Source organism: Zeus faber (genome assembly GCF_960531495.2).
Source record: "Zeus faber genome assembly, chromosome: 4".
NCBI classification, from domain to species: domain Eukaryota; kingdom Metazoa; phylum Chordata; class Actinopteri; order Zeiformes; family Zeidae; genus Zeus; species Zeus faber.
Window position 1 is genome coordinate 7614010 of NC_137191.1, and position 19293 is coordinate 7633302.

Below are 19293 nucleotides of genomic sequence, written 5' to 3' on the forward strand. Positions count from 1 at the left end.
AGAAAATGTAAAGCCTTTTTAAATGTGAATATAGTCATGGTGTGGAATAAAATATTACCTTGAAAACTTAACTTGTTTGTGCTGATGATGTGACTGAGCCTCGAGTTGAAAATCCTGGGTTGCAAAAAAGGCAAACCTATCTGTGGCAGTTTCGAGACTGGGCAAGGTGGAACAAGCCCGGGGCAGATGGAGAGCGTGGGGATGGGGCTTGTTGATTACTCTAACAAGCAACAGGCGTACAGCCACCATGATCCTGGCCCCATTACCTAGACCCAAGACAGGTGTGGCTGCTTAAACCACACCACCCCCACACCACACTATCCCTTTACTTGACAAATCTTACTTTGCCTTTTGTGTAAAGCTGTGATATGTGCAAATACCATGAAACACAAAGTCCTCAATAAGCTTTACCATTCTTAATCTGCAAAACTACTTATTTACATGTCTTTGGTAATTATTTATCATTTTGAGTAAATTAATTAATAGTTGAACTAACCTTATAATACTCAATAATAGGCATGGGTTAGAATAATCAATACTCTAATACAATTCAATAATTTTGTTAAATTTTCAGAAAATTTGGCATCCATTTCATACAAACTTTGGAAGTTTCGCAAATTAAATCAGATACAACCATAGTCAAAAATGTTTCCGTTAAATATTTTTGGCGTGTTTAATTAAAAATGCAGGCTTCGGTACTGTGATTGCAGCCGTTTGATTGGCTCTCCTCTCTCCCCACCAGGCCTATGAGCGGCGGTTCCCCACATGCCACCTCATCCCCATGTTCGTGGCCAGCGACGTGGTAGATGAGGAGACCAGCGAAGACGGCTCCACCCACAAGGTTGAGCGTCGGTGCGCCCTGGATGTGGACGCCCCGCGCCTCCTAAAAAGGGTACGTGGGGCTTGGGGAGATGGGCAACTTTATTAGAAAACTCATTCAATAGGAGGAACATGGTGTTTAGAACCTCCAAAATGAGTGAGGGAGTGAAATTATTCTTCCCTGGAGGAGAGTTGCTGATTCTCAGCAGAGCCCCTACTCAGTTCATATGTTGTGTCCTTTTAAATAAAAAAGCATAGTGTAACACTATGTGGTGCAATGTTACTTTAACTCCTTATGATTTCATTTCATTACATTATGGAATTTAGCAGACGCTTTTGTCCAAAGCGACTTGCGAATATTACTTTCGTTAGTACATTTGTCACACTAGCAAACCAACTGTAGGTCAGTCACAGCTAAACATTCTCCAGAAACAAGCAGCACTAGCAGAGTTGGAGGTATTATTATTTTTTTTTATGAAAGTATGTTAGACAGTAAAGAGAAAGAAGGTGCTCACGGTCTTTCCTATCAGTCTGAGGATAAATTTAAAAAATCCCCTTCTTTTTTTTTTTTAATTCCGGATGGTTCATTGTCATTTAGCATGTCTGCTGTCAAATCGAGTAACAAGTAGTCGCATTTCACTCCGTTCCCTTTCGTCGGTTCAGTTTTCTGCAACTGTTCTCGTTGTGCAATGTGTGGCGCAGATTGCCGGGGTGGACTACGTCTACTTCATCCAGAGGAACACGCTCAACCGCAAGGAGAGGACGCTGCACATCGAGTCCCACAACGAGACCTTCTCCAACAGGGTCATCATCCACGAAACCTGTTGCTATTCGGTCAGTAGGCGATGCCAGTGCCCAGAAGCACCAAACTGAGTGACTGAACCAAACTGTGCTGCGAGTGCAGGCATTACCGGCAGCGGTGGCAAAAGGTGCTGGCAAATGTGTCCACCCTGGCTAGAGCCGGACGATTTATCGATTTAATATGGCAAAAGTGTGAGGGAGAAAATCACAATAGAGCAAGAGTGTGGTGGGGATTATTTTTTTTAATCGTCGATAATTTTTTTTGTGGCTGTTCATCCTTATAGACAGTTTACTGACCACAAATAGCTGCTGGTTTATCAAATCCTCCTTCGCTGCCTTCTTGCGCATGCCCAGTCAGTGCATTCTTGATGGAAAAGGCGGACCCCGACACCAACAATGGAAAGAATGGCATTTAGAGGAGCACAGGCAGAACGCAAATGCAGTCAATGTTTCTCACCAAGTGCCAGGCAGCTCGATAACATACGAAATATGGGATTCTTTTAACAAAACAATCTTACGGATAACCGCTTTTAGCTGAAATACATTAGTGGCAATTTATATAATTGCGACCTTGAAAAAGACCACTTGATATAGTGAGTTTATTCTCTCTAGAATCTGTGTCCCATTCATTCACATTAGATTCATGACGGAAATTCTATTGAAATTCAATGTCCTGAAAAGCAAATTGCCCCAGTCCCTACCCTAAGAGCAAACCGGAACTGCATAAACACATGTAAACCACATGCAAATGGTCTCTTTTGTAAGTGTTGTTGAGCAAGCTGTCGCCAGTGCAAGCGTGTTCAGATCTTCACCTCCCTTTGCTTCCTTCCTCTTTTCCCTTTGAACGCCACTCTAAATCGACAGAGGAAGCTGTGTTCCTACGAGCTTTGTGTGTGTTGCCAGCTTTCCCAGCCCATCACTCCGTGTGAATTATTCAGACCACACACACACACACACACACACACACACACACACACACACACACACACACACACACACACACACACACACACACACACACACACAGTTCCTCTGTGTTATTCTGGCTGAATTCACTAAAACCCTGATCTGGAGCTTCCCTTCTCCTCGGTTCCAGCGCTAGTGAGGACGCTCCACCCCCCAACCTCAGAGCCTCGTCCCAAATGGAGTAGATGCTCCCTGAGTTAATGAGGTCAAGCACATTTTATTAGCATCACACCCACTGTAACACTCATTTTAAGTCGGCGGCAACGCCGGGGCTCTCATTATGCGCTTAAGTGCTCGTCGTGCACAGGCGCTAACTGGGATCGACAGCTCTGTTAGTCTAAGCTAATGGACTTGGCCAAAGCTGATATATTTTGGTAGTTGAGGCTAACGAGGCCGCTAGTGCCGAAGCTCAGGTGAAGTTCAACCCTAATGGTTTGCAAAGCTGATTGTTCCAGAACCCATTGATGCCTTAGTACCTAAACAAGTCCTAATCTCTACCCTATCACTTTACAAGATCCCCACCCCCACCCCCACCACCTCCACCACCCCCACCACCGCTCTCCTTTTGCAGCTTACAAACCCCGACAATCTGTTCTTTTTATAAATCGTGGACTCATTTGTACAGTCGCACACACTAAGTGTGAAATCTGCCCTCTCAGGCGTCATCATCCAGTGAAGATGGGCATGTGATGTTCATACTAGTGTGTGTGTGTGTGTGTGTGTGTGTGTGTGTGTGTGTGTGTGTGTGTGTGTGTGTGTGTGTGTGTGTGTGTGTGTGTGTGTGTGTGTGTGTGTGTGTGTGTGTGTGTGTGTGTGTGCGCGCACATTGTTGTTCACGTCTATGTACGGTCCAGGTTCACCCAGACAACGAGGACTGGACGTGTTTCGAGCAGACCGCCAGCCTCGACATCAAGTCTTTCTTTGGCTTTGAGAGCACCGTGGAAAAGATCGCCATGAAGCAGTACGCCAGCAGCATCAAAAAGGTGTGTGTGTGTGTGTGTGTATGCATGTGCATGTGTGTGCGTGTGTGTGTGCGCGTCAAATCCCCACCTCAAAACCAACGAAAGACGCACACACACGCTTCCTCTTTCTCGCTCCCAATTCTTTTTTCGTCTTCTGCTGTGGAGCTTAATTGCAGCCCCTCGAACCCAAGCCCCCGACCCTTCAGCTTGAGCGAGTTACACAACAACCTAAAACTGCAAAAAAACCCCACTTTTAATATTTTCAAGGCAATGGTTAAAAAGTATTGGTACTGAAGCAGGAGACTGTATTTGTTTTACCTCCTAGATTTCCACCTTTTACGTTTCAAATGTTTATTACTGTCGTGCTCTGCCTTTTTACCTGGTTTTGTTTTGTGGGCGCGTTTTCACGACGGTAAGGCGAGACCAATCCGTGAGAATGACGCGGTAAAATGAAGGTAAAATAAAAAAATAAACTCACCAAGTACTTTGTAGATGCGGACTGGGAAGGGGCCAGCTGTTAATAGGTTTCTTTTACGTAAGTCCTGCAAAGTTTAATCGTGGGTGGATGCCCAGTGAGTCATCGCAGTTAGCCGGGCTTGATATTTGTATCCCTGAATGAATTCCACTCCAATCTATTTTTCTCTTTTCCCCTGAGAGCCACCGATTTGGACGCACTTGATAATGATGTTGGTCGTCGTGATAAACTTTGGCTTTGGTTTTTATACCCGTCTTTCCCAGTCTGTGTTACTTATACGTGCCCCCCTGTCTCTCCCTCCAGGGAAAGGAGATCATCGAGTTCTACCTGAAGGAGCTGGAGGACGAGGGCATCACCCAGGTGCCTCGCTGGACGTCCTCCTCCCTCCCCCTGCCTCGTCCCCGGCCCGCCAGCCTCTCCACCAGCCCGCCCGTCCTCCCCAAGCTCAAGGTCACCCCCGCCATCCCCATTCCGCTGCCGGCCGACGCCAGAGACGCCGCGTCCCAGGAAGTCCCCAAGGACGGCAGCGCGGCTCCGCCCGACGGCCTGGCGGAGAACCAGGCGGGCACGCCTGACGGTCGGTACCGAGGGCCAGCGATGGCAACGTATCGTAGCCCTTAGGGAATCGAAATAATTGCAAAAATTCAAATATCTGTTGACACCCGTCGCTGTTCATTTGAACTAATTCATTAATTTATTTTAAACCATGCAGCGCTGCCTTGATGTTCTCACTGGACGTGTGGTTTTGTCTTTGTGTGATGCAGACAAGCTGGACGCTGACTACATCAAACGTTACCTCGGCGACCTCACACCCCTGCAGGAGAGCTGTCTGATCCGACTACGCAAGTGGCTGCAGGAGACGCACAAGGGCAAGGTAATGAAAATAAAAGTGAACTTTTTTATTTTTATATAGCACCTGCAACATGCGACTCAGAGTGCTTTACATTCATAAAAAGCAATAAATAGTAATCAAATTAAAAATGAGGAATACGATCATTGAATGCTTTTCAACCACTGTTGCTCGAGAATTATTTGTGTTGAATTGCCTCAAGCGACTCTCAAACACTCTTCAAAAATAATCCCACGTGGTAGCGGCAGGTAACGAATGCTCAACATGACCGATGCTGACTGGAATATCACATAGTTCCTCTACTTCAGCACCGGATACTCACCCCTCCCCTCTCCGCCAGATCCCCAAGGACGAGCACATCCTGCGCTTCCTGCGCGCCAGAGACTTCAACATGGACAAGGCCCGGGAGATCCTGTGCCAGTCCCTGACCTGGAGGAAGCAGCACCAGGTGGATTATCTGCTGGAGACCTGGACCTCGCCGCAGGTCCTCCACGACTACTACACTGGAGGCTGGCACCACCATGACAGAGGTAGGCGGCCGCTTTGCGGGGCCCCGGAGCGGGCGGTGGGGCGAACCCTACTTGAGAAGGCGGTGCTGTTTATGTGGCTGCGATGCACACACAAGAGTGCTGAGTGTCCCCGTCACGCACAGTGTGTTTTTTTAAATTTTGTTTTGTTTTGTTTGGTTCAATAAGGACCCGGAGAGGGGGACAGGGTCGCAAATTGCGCCCCGGTCGCTCCCCCAGAGGGCACGCAGGGGACCCGAAATGTACCTGTATCTGATTGTTTTTGGTTGTTCCAGGTGGTTCACATCCTCTCTGGAACACTTTGATGGCTTTGTCCCTTTTCTCCATCTCTGTGTCCCTGTGAACATAAAAGTTTTCATATTCGCACGTACACACACACACACACACACACACACACACACACACACACACACACACACACACACACACACGCACACACACACACTTTGATGTGCTGGTTTGAAACGGAAAAAAAAAAAGAAAAAGACAAACAGAATTCCGTTGATTATCTTCATTGTTTTGATTCAAACTCCATCGTAAAACGCGGTCGTAAAAAAGGGTCTGCGTGGCATGAAAGGAGTTGTTATTCTGTTGTTGGTCTTTCTCCCAGATGGCCGTCCTCTGTACATCCTGCGTTTGGGTCAGATGGACACCAAGGGGCTGGTCCGCGCTCTGGGGGAGGAGTCTCTGCTCCGACACGTGAGTAACACGGCAACAACACGCTCCAAACCTGAGGCTGTGAGAACGCCTGGGCGGCGAAGGGCCATGATGAGGCTCGGAAGGCCGAGTGGGAATGTAACATTTTGGGTACACGGTTCATTTTTGGGAACGTCCCAAATTCGCGTTCTTTTGGTTTGCAACATTTCTGCTGCTGACATTTGGGTGAAAATGTAGAACTGTGGAATCTTGTGAAAAAAAAACAAACAATTGCAATTTGTTCAAATAATTGTGATCGGGTGATTATACCGTTAAATAATGGTGACAGCTCTAACAAGAGCATTATTTTATTCATTGCCATCCACAATACCTTTCACTCCTATACTGTAACTATATGTTATCCTCTATGTTTCAGGTGCTGTCCATCAACGAAGAGGGTCTCAGACGCTGTGAGGAGAACACAAAGGTGTTTGGTCGACCAATCAGGTAAATCTTGTTAATCTTGTTTATCTTGTTCATCTGGTTTAAAAAAAAAAAAAAAAAAAAAAAAAAGGGGGGGGGGGGGGGGGGGGGGGGTGGTAACTATACAGAGGCCTTGGCTATGTAAGACAGTTTTCGTGTAAATCCAACTTATTACCAGTGGTAAAACGCACAAGGACAGACAGTGCTACAGGATATACTGTATGCATATCTACGATCATCTAAGTCTTGTGTATTTACTTTGATGAATAAAACCAGTACATCCAGGGATTTATTTTGGTTTGCCTCTCATCGGCTTGTTCAGGCTTTGTTCATCTTCCCAAACTGGATTCGTCCAGTTCATGTCCTGACGAGATGGAGGCAGATCTAATGATCACATGTGTCTCAGCATGACCCGAAACCTAATTTAGCTTTCTTCACACTCCATATGCAAATAACCACACCTTCCCTGGAAGCACCTGGAAGTATTTGGGAGTTTTACTGGAATTGGTGCCGGGGGCCGTATTTGTTTTCCTCCATTTTTTTGCGGAAATGCGCTCGTGGAGAGCTTCATAGCGATATGAATTATCAACGGCTTGACTTTGAAACTGAATTCCTCGACCAGAGAGGTGATCTATTGTAGAATGAGTCGAGCGGCTCAATGGAGGTTTCCCATAAAAGGAGCTTTCTCTTCCTCTGGCACGGATGGTGAATGCAGCCGTCACACCACAGTGACAACATGGCTCCATGCGCTCCTAACCGGTCAGACCTGAATCTGGAGCTGTCGGGATTCACCCAGAACTCTTTTAATTTCCAGGTCTGAATAAACGGCATAAAGCAATGCTTACTTTTGCTCATTTGGGCACTGCTCCATTCCTCAACAAAAATGTTAATAACATGAATTATTAATGTGAAGTAAAAAAGCACCGTTAGAAAACTGCTAGAATCGGTAGTAAAATAACCAAACTCCACCTGACAAATGTACCTGTGTGTAACTGTTCATCTTGATCCTGACTTTGTAGAACTTATACAACTATCGAACTCTTTTAGTGTTCAAATGCCGACTTGTACTGTAGCGTTGCTTCATAGCTCGTAATAACATATAATCAATATGTTAATATGAGTTATTAAATTAAATCAATATGTTATTACGTGAAATTATCAAGATATTTTGTAATAAAAATACAGACTGTATTGCATTATAACAGGATAATCATGGCGATAATACAAAAAAATAAAATCTTAATTTATTTATCAAAATGTTTGTTTTTGTAATGGCAACAACGCACCCCCATACTCATCTCCTCCAAAAACGAAAAATTAAAATAGAGGGAATTTTTTTTTTAAATCTTATTTTATTTTATTTTTCAACTGAAATTGACCTGGTGGAGGGCGGGGAGAGTTTGGGGGATAATGGCGACTGTATGGCTCTTTCCTATCTGACTGAGGAGGCGTCAGGGAGAGGACCCAGGCAGAAATGCGAAAAGGGGGCGGAGTGAGAGATAAAACAGGGCGGCAGGGGAAGGGTGTCAAGATTAGCAGGTGCTGAGTAGTGGTAGAGATGCCAGCGTCATTGGTTTCTGGCAACTTTGGGACTCCTTTGCACCTCTTTAGAGATGGAAAGCCCTGGAACAGTGTCGGGGAATCTATCATTTAAGCTCCAGAATCACACCGTGTCATTTACAGTGCATCCCTCAAAATGTCTTGTATTCAGTTTTACAAATATTAGGCCTCTTAACTCATAAAACAGTCTTAAATTTGAATTTATGGGCGTTTAATTGCATAAACATGAAACATTTTGTCTGAGTTTATTTATCCATCCAAGAAAATCCTAGTTCATAACCTACCTTGTTTTTAACCTAATACTTAGCGCCGCCCTGGACGAAATGTCTCGTACTCACCATTCCACTTACCCACAATACTTTATTGTGTGAGACGGAGAAGTGATTTGTCAAAATCGTCAAAGTTAGTCTTGAACAAAGGTCTTAAAGGGAACAGCATTTGACACCTCCAGACACCCTGTCCTCCAGACACCCTGCATTTACCCACACATCCTGTTTGACAGGGTGTGTGGGTAAATGCAGGGTAAATGGGTAAATGCAGGTCTACCAACTGTCTTCTAAATCTGGTGTGAAATTGTCGTCGATTGGTGTCGGGGGAGGGGGTTCCTGTAAAGAGCTCTACAATACACTCACGCTTTCAACCCCCCCCACCCCCACCCCGCTGCCGTGCTGGTAGCTGTTGGACATGCCTGGTGGATCTGGAGGGCCTCAACATGCGTCACCTGTGGCGGCCGGGGGTCAAGGCGCTGCTGCGGATCATCGAGGTGGTGGAGGCCAACTACCCGGAGACCCTCGGGCGGCTGCTCATCCTGAGGGCCCCCAGGGTCTTCCCGGTCCTCTGGACGCTGGTGAGCTGGACGGGGGAACACCGCCCCCCCCCCCAAAAAAAATCTATATATCTGTGCACGGGGAAGGGATTAGGCGTTAGTGTGACGTGAGTGCAAACGGCCGTCTCCTCACTGAACGCAGGTGAGTCCGTTCATCGACGAGAACACCCGCAAAAAGTTCCTGATCTACGCGGGCAACGACTACCAGGGGCCCGGGGGCCTGGTGGACTACATCGACAAGGAGATCATCCCCGACTTCCTGGGAGGAGAGTGCATGGTGAGCAGTTGGTGGGAGGACCCAGACCTGTCACTCAAGTCCAAGTACAAACGCCCCGACGCAGAGCTGTGGATGAGCAGTTGGGGAAGTCCCTAAAACGCAGCCGCGTAAAGTAAAGTAGAAAGTATAGATATTTGCTTTGAAATGTAGTGGAGATAAAAGTTGAACGTCTCCTAAACCATATACTTAAATAAATACAGATACTTATAGGTACTTTAAATGCACTTAAGTACAGTAGCGAAGTACTTGTGGATATACACAAGTACTTCGCACATGTGGATTATAAATTAACTTGTAGTCTCCTCCGGTGACCTGATTAACATTGCGTGTGTGCGTGTGTGCGTGTGTGTGTGTGTGTGTGTGTGTGTGTGTGTGTGTGTGTGTGTGTGTGTGTGTGTGTGTGTGTGTGTGTGTGTGTGTGGTGGTCCGCCCCCCCCCCCCTCCCCCCCCGCAGTGTGAGGTTCCGGAGGGCGGCCTGGTTCCCAAGTCCATGTACCGCACGACGGAGGAGCTGGAGAACGAGGACGTGCGGCTGTGGACGGAGACCATCTACCAGAGCGGCAGCATCTTTAAAGGGGCTCCGCACGAGGTGAGAAAAGTCAGGAGTGCGGGGAAAAATTTAAACAAAATAATTGTCAAAGGGATTTCTTCAGAATGAGAATTATTATTAGAACTTTTTTTAAATACCATGTTTTTATGAAATACGATGATACTATCATGGTGCTAATTCTCAATTCTCTATTCGCTCTATAGTCTAGAGTAGCTCAGGTTTATTTGGGTGGTGTCTACTGCCACCTAGTGTTATTATGTTAGTGTAATTTTCCTCGTAAATCAAACCCTGAAGCTCTTGAAGGAAGGAAAATGCAACAAATTTGCTATGAAGTTCACCGTGACGGACCCATCTGCCCGCCGCGCGGCGTCCGTTGCGGCGTTGCATAATTTATTACGCGGAAACAGGCGCCATATGGATCCTCCCTTCTGGAAAATAGTTTGATTCCACGAGCCGGCGATTTCAAACAGATGCCGTCGTCCTTCTCTCGCTGTCGTTCCTCTTCCTCTTTTTTTTAAACTTTTTATTATTATTATTATTATTTTTTACATACACATATCACGAGGGGTTCAAAACCTTCTCCCTCCTCCAGCTGCTGATCGAGATCATCGACGCCTCCTCCGTCATCACCTGGGACTTTGACGTCTGCAAGGGCGACGTGGTCTTCAACATCTTCCACTCCAAGCGCGCCCCCCAGCCGCCCCGGAAGGACCCCCTGGTGGCCCACGGCATCACCTCCCCCGGGGGCAACAACGTGCAGCTCATCGACAAGTCGTGGACGCTGGGCCAGGACTACAGCATGGTGGAGTCGCCGCTGACCTGCAAGGAGGGCGAGAGCGTTCAGGTTCGGAACCCGGTCGTCGGCCGTCTTGCCTTCGACCAGAAGGTTGACCGCGCAGCGGGCGGAGGGGAATGACTCGGAACACCGATTTTTGCGATAGTTATTTTTTTTTTTTCCTTTTTCCTGTATTGTCTTCAATGACGGTGGCCCAAACATCTCTCTCCCTCGGTCCAGGGCTCCCACATCACGCGGTGGCCCGGCTTCTACATCCTCCAGTGGAAGTTCCACAGCATGCCGGCCTGCTCCGCCACCAACCTCCCCCGTGTGGACGACGTGCTGGCCAGCCTGCAGGTGTCCTCGCACAAGTGTAAAGTCATGTACTACACCGAGGTTCTGGGCTCTGAGGACTTCAGGTAGGGGTGTGTGTGTGTGTGTGTGTGTGTGTGTGTGTGTGTGTGCGTGTGCGTGTGCTGTATACTGAATTTACGCTTTTTTTTTTTTTTACTGTACACTATCAAAGAGTAAGCAATCACCGTCCTCTGCCGAAGTGCACAAGGGACTTTTGCAGTCACAGGGTGATAGATCAAAGTAGTAATTAAAATTATTATTTTGTAAATGATTAGATGCGGGGAAAGACAAATGTTTTGAACGTAGCCCTGGGTGTGGGGTTGCGATCCGCCCGACACGGAGCATCTCATGGAACGCCACCTTAACCTTTTCGGCCATTCAGATCCATCTCCGCTGCGTGTGCGTACGCTTAGGGACGGTCGGCCGCCCGGGTGCCGCCTCCCCCCTGTCAGAGGAAAGTAGACGTTCCGCAGCTGTGTCTGGTTTACAGGTAGTGACTGTGCACCGCTGTGTGTGTGTGTGCGCGCGCGCACCGCGGTGTGTTCGTGTGTGTGTGCGCGCCGCGGTGTGTGTTCAATTTCTACCCCCTCGTGTCTCGCTCGTGTCGCCTTTCAGTACATCCCTACGACCTCTAGTCCGATATTAAGTCCGAGATGAAGCCCTCGTGGTTTGAAGTCGCGTTTCCCGAATCATCCCCGATGTGCTCTGATACTTTCTCGGTATTCGGCTCTCATCCCCACTTTTTCCCCCCCCCCCCCCCCCCCCCCTTTCAATACGCTCCTGTTTTATCGCTGTTCCACCTCCTCTGTCTCTTCCTGTGAAGAACGGCTTGCTGTGATGTGCAGAGTTTGTAAGTGGCCCCGTGTCTGAATTCCCATTTTTCGGGGGGTGGGTGGGTGGAGGTGGGGTGGGGTTAGCGCTGGCTTAGCTTTGGCGCTGCTTTTTATTTTTATTTTTATTTTTTAACGGCTCCCCGCTGCCCGTATGTCGCGCCGCCCGCGGGGGCGAGCGTTTTCCGGCTTGAATCCACCTCCCCATCGACGCTAACAGCTTCGGTTGACGCGGCTAACAGGACACCCCTCCCTCCCCTCCGCCTCCCCCCTCTTTTCCGATGCACTTCACCCACATTGGAGAAGGGAGCGTCGGCCCTGCCAGCCCTGCTTGCATGACTAACTGTCAGGATGTATGAGCTGAGCACAGTGAATGCACCTAACGTCTCACTCTGCAGCCACCCCTCTGAACTAAGTCACTTTCCTTTAACACACTTGCTCTTTTTAAAATTTTTGTTTTATTCTTTTAATTCCGGTAGAGACTGAGCGTCGTCCCTTCACCCTTTTCCAAAACGGTTTCCAAAGTTTAGACGGCAAAGGCATACGTTAGGGTCGCGTCAGGAAAAAAACTTTTTGTCAAACCATTAAAGCACCAGTTTTAAAACCAGTCAGGTATAAAAAAAATGTTTAGACAATGTTTTTTTTCGAAATATGTACATTTTTTCTGAGGTTTTTTTTTTATCCCTCATTATCACTTCCGACATATTTTGGCAGTCCTCCAATCGGAAATCTGATCATGTATTTTGGTCATAACAAAAAAAGTTGTTTTCCACTTTTTTTTCTAGTATAGCTTTGTACATAAAGTAAAGACTCTGCTGCTGGTTCTCGAAGAGCCCATTTTAAATTCCATCTTGAATTAAAATTCACAAAGTTACGTAGCATGTTATCCTCCCTGAACCCGGTCCCGGTTTTTGTATTACATTTAAGAACTCAAGCTCCGAGGAAGCTTTAGAAATGTTTTTTTGTTTTTTTTTAAGTGATGCTAGTTCATAATCAATACATTTTCCAATATCCAACCTTAAGCAAGGGTTCAACCAGGCTGCACGGTTACAAATATGCATCGGTGCAAATATGCATCGGTGCATTGGATCAGAACATGCGCGCACACACACACGTGCACAATGCTTCCAGAGAGTCCACTAGCACAACGGTTCCCAACCTGAGGGCCCCGACCCCCACTAGGGAGCGCCAGAGATCGCCAGGGTTGATTTGTGGCAAACGTCGCATAGTGGCTCAAAAATCCTGTGGTTTCGAATATAAATTGCAACATGCAATCCATAACAAATGCACTTGTTGGAGTTATGGAATTCTGGTTATATACAGCACACTTAAAGGAAGTTATAAGTCTAAACAAATCAATATAAGTATGAAACTATTAAATATGGCACTAAATAAACACCGCAATTCTAAAATGATGACATAATGTACCAGCTCATGAATACATGGGCCGAAAAAAGCATCATATATTTTTAATAAGGGGGTCTGAGTTTGAATCCGATTGGATGAAGGTGATCTTTGAGGGGAGGAAAGGTTGGGAACCGCCCTGCGCTAGCAGACATGCTGTGGCTCAGAGTTTTGGCTGCATTACAGCCCCTTCCATCGTCGGTGAGGAAGCGCCAACGCGGCTCTGCTTCTGTTCCCAGGGGCTCCATGACCAGCCTGGAGTCCAGCCACAGCGGCTTCTCCCAGCTCAGCGCCGCCACCACCTCGTCCAGCCAATCCCAGTCCAGCTCCATGATCTCCAGGTAGAAGGCGGAGGACGCCCGGTCGCCGCGGCGCCAGCGTGGCCGCCAGCCCTTCCCGGTGGTCCCGAGCAGACGTCTTTCCCCTTTCGTCCCAGGACGACCTTGTCCGACCTCTGACCCCCCCCCCCCCCCCGAGCCAGTCCTTGTGTGGAACTGATGCATGCTTGCACAAAACCCAAGACAAAGAAAATGAACCGCGGCAAAAAGAGAAGAGTACCGTATCTCAACACAAAGGGCTGTTTTTTGCACAAAGGTCTTGTATTTTTCTCTCCTCGCATCTTTTGCCGGGCCGCGACGTTAGCATATCATTGTTTTTTTTTTTTTTGTTTTGTTTTTTTTGGTCGGGACTAGGGCGGTGCTGGACCAAGCAATACTCTCGTCTCGGAGCTTTTTGGACCAGATGGAGAAACAGGAGAAGTTGTTACATATAATATATGCATAAACACACACACACACACACACACACACACACACACACACATGCAATGAGATGCATATCACTTATCATGCATGGGCTCAAAAGCTAGATGTGTCCTTACATGTTTACAGCCCTACATACACACAGGCACAAACACACATTCCCGTACACTCATTCACACACACACACACACACACACACACACACACACACACACACACACACACACACACACACACACACACACACACACACACATATCAATGACATTTTGACATGCAAAAAAATTGATATCTATATGTATATGTTGCCATATTACCGGAGGGATTTGTTTGATCTGGTAAGTTGTTTATGGTCAAGTGTGGTTGGTTGCTTGTAAAAAAAACAAAAACAAATCTATAATAATAATAATTTCTAGACCTTTTGTCAAGTATCATTGGAGGTGATGGTGTCTTCTAACCTGCAGAGCTCCAGATGGGTGGTATTTACTACATCGGGTGGTGATACATTATCTACACGCCGGGAAAGCGGTGGACTCACAGTCAACAAGTCGCTGTCAAGTCCTTTCTTTTTTGGCCGCTTTCATCTCAAAAGGCCGGCAGCGTCCGCGCTGTCTCTCGGAAGCAAATTCCATCCATCTCGCTCATTAGGGCTATAACTGTAAAAAAAAAAAAATAATTAAAGTAAAAACCCAGCATATGCTATTTTGTTGGACCTCGGTCTAGTAATCCGACAGAAGCAATAATGCAACGTTTGAATTTGTACTGCGTGAACTTTCTATTTATCGTGAACATTTCTACGGACCGCAGGGACTCACGGGTGCTGATATGCAAACGGGTCCTCGGAACCAGCTGGGAGACGGCAGACAGACGGGAACCCCAAATAAACGTCGCGGTCCGTGAATTCTGTGAAATTGAATTTTTCTATTTGATCATATTTATAATCGTTCAAAGGAACTCGAGCTTCCGACTTTTCAAACTCAGTATCGGCCCTGTCCGAACGACGTGCAGCACAACCAGCGCCATCCCTGTCTGTCTGCACAATCGAGGAGCGCCCCGGGGGGGAAACGGCCCCGATGGCGGATGCCTCGTCGTTGTTTTTTGCGAATGTGCTGCTGATGGCTGATGAAATGTGTGGACTGTTGCCGTTTTGTTTAGGTAAAAAAAACAAAAAACTGCCATCATTATTATTATTATTATTATTATTATTATTATTATTATTATTATTCAGCTGGTTTTGATCTGCTTTGGAGTGATCTAGATTTATTGTGCATTATGGACGAATGTGACCTCGTACTGAAGCTTCATTTATCGCGGCGCCATCAGCAACACCTCGATCCTGTGCGCGTGCACGGGCAGGTGTTTTTTTTTTTTTGGGTTGTTTTTTTTTTTGGAGCTCGGTGGGGGGGGGGGCTGAGTAGCTGCACGGGCATGCGGTGATGCGTTGACAGTGGATGTATTTTTTTTTTGTGTGTGTGTCAAGACCGTTTTAGCCTTTTTGTAATCGACGGTTAGAGATGCGCCCGCTTTCCCCCGGAGGTCGCCACGTGGTAGACGATCAGCTGTGGGTTGAATCAACATTTCTAGTTTAAATGTTTTTTTTTTTATTTTTTTTTTTATTTTACAACTATTATATTGTATCATCACTACCCGTGGATTCGGCTCGTCCCGTTTCTAAAAGTCCACCCTGGCTTATAGCGCATAAGATTATTTTCCCTCCTATCTTGTGTGATCGGGCTGTTTATAACTGCTATAGATACTCTAGGTCTTTTTCTGTTTGTTTGTTTGTTTGATTTTTTTTGGGGACAACTTAAGGGTTTATATGTTATATTTATGTGTCATTAACTGCAATTACATGAAAATGCTTTTCTGAGGAAAGGAACTCGGAACAAGGGCTGACGAGTGAGTGAGTGAGTGAGTGAGGTGTTTGGAAAGAATAAGAGAGAGAGAGGAAGAGTGTCTGAAACAATGGGGAAATGACACACACACACACACACACACACACACACACACACACACACACACACACACACACAGCAGGTGATGACCGGTGTATATACTTTGGCCACACTCCACCTTCTCTCTCGTTGAGAGATCCCCTTTCAGGGGATTTTTCTTTCAGTTATTTAAATCGTATTTTGTTGTTCAACTAATATATCAAAATAGCCTCTATTTCAGTCTTTATTTTTTATTTATTTAACCCTACTAATGTCTGTTACATAATGGTTTGGATGTTTTTGTTTTTTTTTTTCCTCCTTCCTCCTTTTTTTTCCTTGTCTGATGTGTTTCGAGAAGTTTTTTCTCCGGAAGGGGAGTACTTTGTCAAGCTGGCTCACACGGTTGAGCGTTGAAACTCTATACGGAGCGTCCATTCAGTCCGATGTTGCTTTTTGACATGGTTATTTAACTGAATCTGCACCACAAGTCCTCCACACTGCCGTCACCTGCCTCCCTGACTTTGCTGATGACCCTTTACACTTTATTCAGTGTCTCTCACGAAACAAGGGTGAAACAACTCGTCCTGATTGTCTGACATTTTGTCTTTCTCTCTCAGCTTCTTCCTTTCTGACATAGTTACACATCTTGGATCTTGTTACGTTGACGTGAATCATTCTGTACAAAAGACCTGTTTTGGACTTATTGACAAAATAACGCCTTTTACATTTTTTTTTTTGGGGGGGGGGGCATTAAACTTGAAGTATGGAGAAAAAGGAAGTCGTCTCATTCCTGTGCTGAATTCACGTCGGAATTTTCTGAAATGTGTGCGAAATGAACGATGGGAGTGACGCGTTAAGGTCGTTGGTTGCAATCACAACCTCAAAAATCTGTGTACAGGTATGACACTTAAAAAGTGATCCGCACATTAAAAAATACTAACGCACAATTGCAATGTTTTGATCTGCACGGGGGTCGTCGCCTGATTAAAGGACAAGTATTAATTGAATAACATTAATAAGTAAATACACCACAGGTTGCTGGTTCGATCCCAGGCTCCTCCTGCTAGCATGCTGTAGTGTCCTTGAGCAAGACACTTAACCCCTAATTGCTCCTGATGGCTGCGTCCGTCGGTGTTTGAACAATTGTAAGTCGCTTTGGATAAAAGCGTCTGCTAAATGACTAAATGTAATGTAATGTAAATGTTCCAACGCACATATACATGTACATCCACAGAGAGACATACTACAACCCAGGAATGTAGTCAGAAGAAGAAGAAGAAGAAGAATCTTTAATTATCACGCAACACACCACACTACAACACATACACACACACACACACACACACACACACACATATGCACACGCCTTTAGGGGTGGTGGCCGGTGAAATGAGGCCTCTGCGTTTAACCCATCCTGGCTTGTCCTTCCTCCGGGGGCACAGCCAGGAGCAGTGGGCAGCATTCGTCGACCCGCCCGGGGACCTGGTGAGAATTGCATGTTTTTTGGTGGGGTTCCTTACTGACGTTAGGTGGAGGAATCCCCATGTGAGCACGGGGAGAACGTGCAAACTCCACACAGAAAGGCTCCTATTTGGGCGATAACCTGCCGGAGCACGGTGCCAACAGCGCCCCCAGGCGTGAATCGAGTCAAGTTGGCTGAGTGGGTTAATATGTTGATACAGACTCCTCAAAACCAACAACAATGACCATTCGTATTATTACGGTCACGACATAAGATCCATTCATCTCTTTACAAGTGTTTTGAGATGCAAATTGTCTTTTCAGGACCCTCAATAAAACTGTCAGCGGTGCAGTGTGCACTTCGCGCCACGCGATGGCGCCAGCGCCGAGCCCGACGCGCGGGCCCGGCGCCCTCCCGCCCTGACGTCACGGCGGCGAACGCGGAAGTGACGCCGAGCCGCCAACACGCCGATCGGGGGCTCGGAACCTCCCAAATGTCAGCGGTGTGCGGTGACGAGGTGGTGAAGAAATGGGAAAGGTCGGAAGGTTACTCCTCTTTTTTCATTTTTATTTTTTTATTATTATCTTAATGCCAAAAGGGGGACTGTCTCTCCACACACACACACACACACACACACACACACACACACACACACACACACACACACACAGACACAGAACTGTCTTATTTTCACATGAAGGGTAATCCAAACTGAGAGAACTAGTGGTTTCGGCGTCCACGTCCTCCCGCACAGAGAAAGCGACTCAAAAGAAACACGCCTCCTTCCAGTTTGGTCGATGATGGTTGGAGCAGTTTTTGAGTGGTCGTACTTCAGTGACCCTCACTTATGCGGGGTCGTGTTGTCCGCTCCAAGCCTGCCCAATGCCTCCCGGGGAGCCGCTCGCGAGAGCTCACTGATCTGCCTGGAACAATTGGGAAAGATGGTGATCATCTGAAGTCGATTTGTGGGGGCCCTTCACCGCAGCCTGGTCCCAAAGGGCCGGGCCACAGAAGGAGGGGTCCAGCCCTCTTCCAGGACCACCGGGCTGCAGTGGAGGCCGAGTGGGCGACATTAATGACATACTATGACTCATCATAGGTTACTGTGTCTCTGTACTATGCAACGTCAAAGACAAAGAGTAGTGACGTGATAGCATACTTTATATAACAGTCTTATCTCTCTGATGACAAACACAGGTCAAACAACAGAAGAGTAGAGGGAGAGGCGGCGATTCGGTTTGTTATACGGTCGTTTAGAAGAGCAAGTGTGTGTGTTCTGTGCAATATACATTCAGATGGCCGTTACGACACGGGGCATTCTGTTGGTTTCCAGCGACAAAGGGTTTAAAATAAGCAACGATCACAATGATCGAGAGATTAACGAGGAGTCAAAAGACAAGGCGGCTTTATTTGTGTAAGGACGATACAAATTGTTTTGTACAAAACCTAAAAGGCTAAAATTTCGCGAGGTGTGAAACCAAAGAAGAAACTCAGTTGGACTGTTGCCTCTGCACTTAGAAACACTAATCAAAAATGGAAAATGTACAAAAAGAAAAAATCAGTTGCAATACATGGAGGAAGAATCTTAAAAAGCTCTTTACATTCGTACAAATATTATTTAATGTTGTCCGATAAATGAACAGCTTCACACACGCAACACTAGGTACTGTATATGTGCATACGCAATGTGAACTTGCAGCCTCCATGTGGCAGCTGCAGTGATACAGGATGTATGAAATACGTTATGACATGAAATCAGATCTGATCTGATTTTATATCACATTGATCTGATATCCGATCTGACGTGAAGATGAAGCCATGACCCCGTCCCCCTCTTCCTCGGCGAGCAGTGAGCAGGCCGGCCTGAGGCGGCAGCTCTTGGAGCGGGACACGGAGCCGTGGCAGACGGAACCCGGCTTCCCCGGCCTGGAGCGCGTCGGCGGCGTGGACCTGTCCTTCATCAAGGGGGACGACGTCAACGCCTGCGCCCAGCTCGTGGTGCTCAGCTTCCCGGAGCTGGAGGTGAGCGGCGCTCCTGCCA

The 19293-nt window shown here is 46.8% G+C and overlaps 2 protein-coding genes across 3 annotated transcripts in view; both read left to right on the forward strand.

Annotated features, from left to right (window-relative positions):
* The window catches only part of LOC307229775 (SEC14-like protein 1), a 33461-nt gene extending 19919 nt beyond the window's left edge, over positions 1-13542 (forward strand). The window contains exons 3-16 of the mRNA XM_079999840.1: positions 743-892; positions 1522-1653; positions 3441-3569; positions 4327-4600; positions 4788-4897; positions 5214-5403; positions 6011-6099; positions 6473-6543; positions 8755-8926; positions 9048-9182; positions 9637-9771; positions 10325-10576; positions 10748-10926; positions 13335-13542. Coding sequence (XP_079855966.1) covers positions 743-892; positions 1522-1653; positions 3441-3569; positions 4327-4600; positions 4788-4897; positions 5214-5403; positions 6011-6099; positions 6473-6543; positions 8755-8926; positions 9048-9182; positions 9637-9771; positions 10325-10576; positions 10748-10926; positions 13335-13440 — 2124 coding nt within the window. The 3' untranslated portion in view covers positions 13441-13542. The remainder of the gene's footprint in view (positions 1-742; positions 893-1521; positions 1654-3440; positions 3570-4326; positions 4601-4787; positions 4898-5213; positions 5404-6010; positions 6100-6472; positions 6544-8754; positions 8927-9047; positions 9183-9636; positions 9772-10324; positions 10577-10747; positions 10927-13334) is intronic.
* Positions 13543-17707: 4165 nt separating this feature from the next.
* The window catches only part of LOC307229842 (endonuclease V-like), a 52858-nt gene continuing 51272 nt past the window's right edge, over positions 17708-19293 (forward strand). For both annotated transcript variants that reach the window (XM_079999936.1, XM_079999937.1), the window contains exons 1-2: positions 17708-17789; positions 19103-19274. In XM_079999936.1, the coding sequence (XP_079856062.1) occupies positions 17746-17789; positions 19103-19274 (216 nt within the window). In that variant the 5' untranslated portion in view covers positions 17708-17745. The remainder of the gene's footprint in view (positions 17790-19102; positions 19275-19293) is intronic.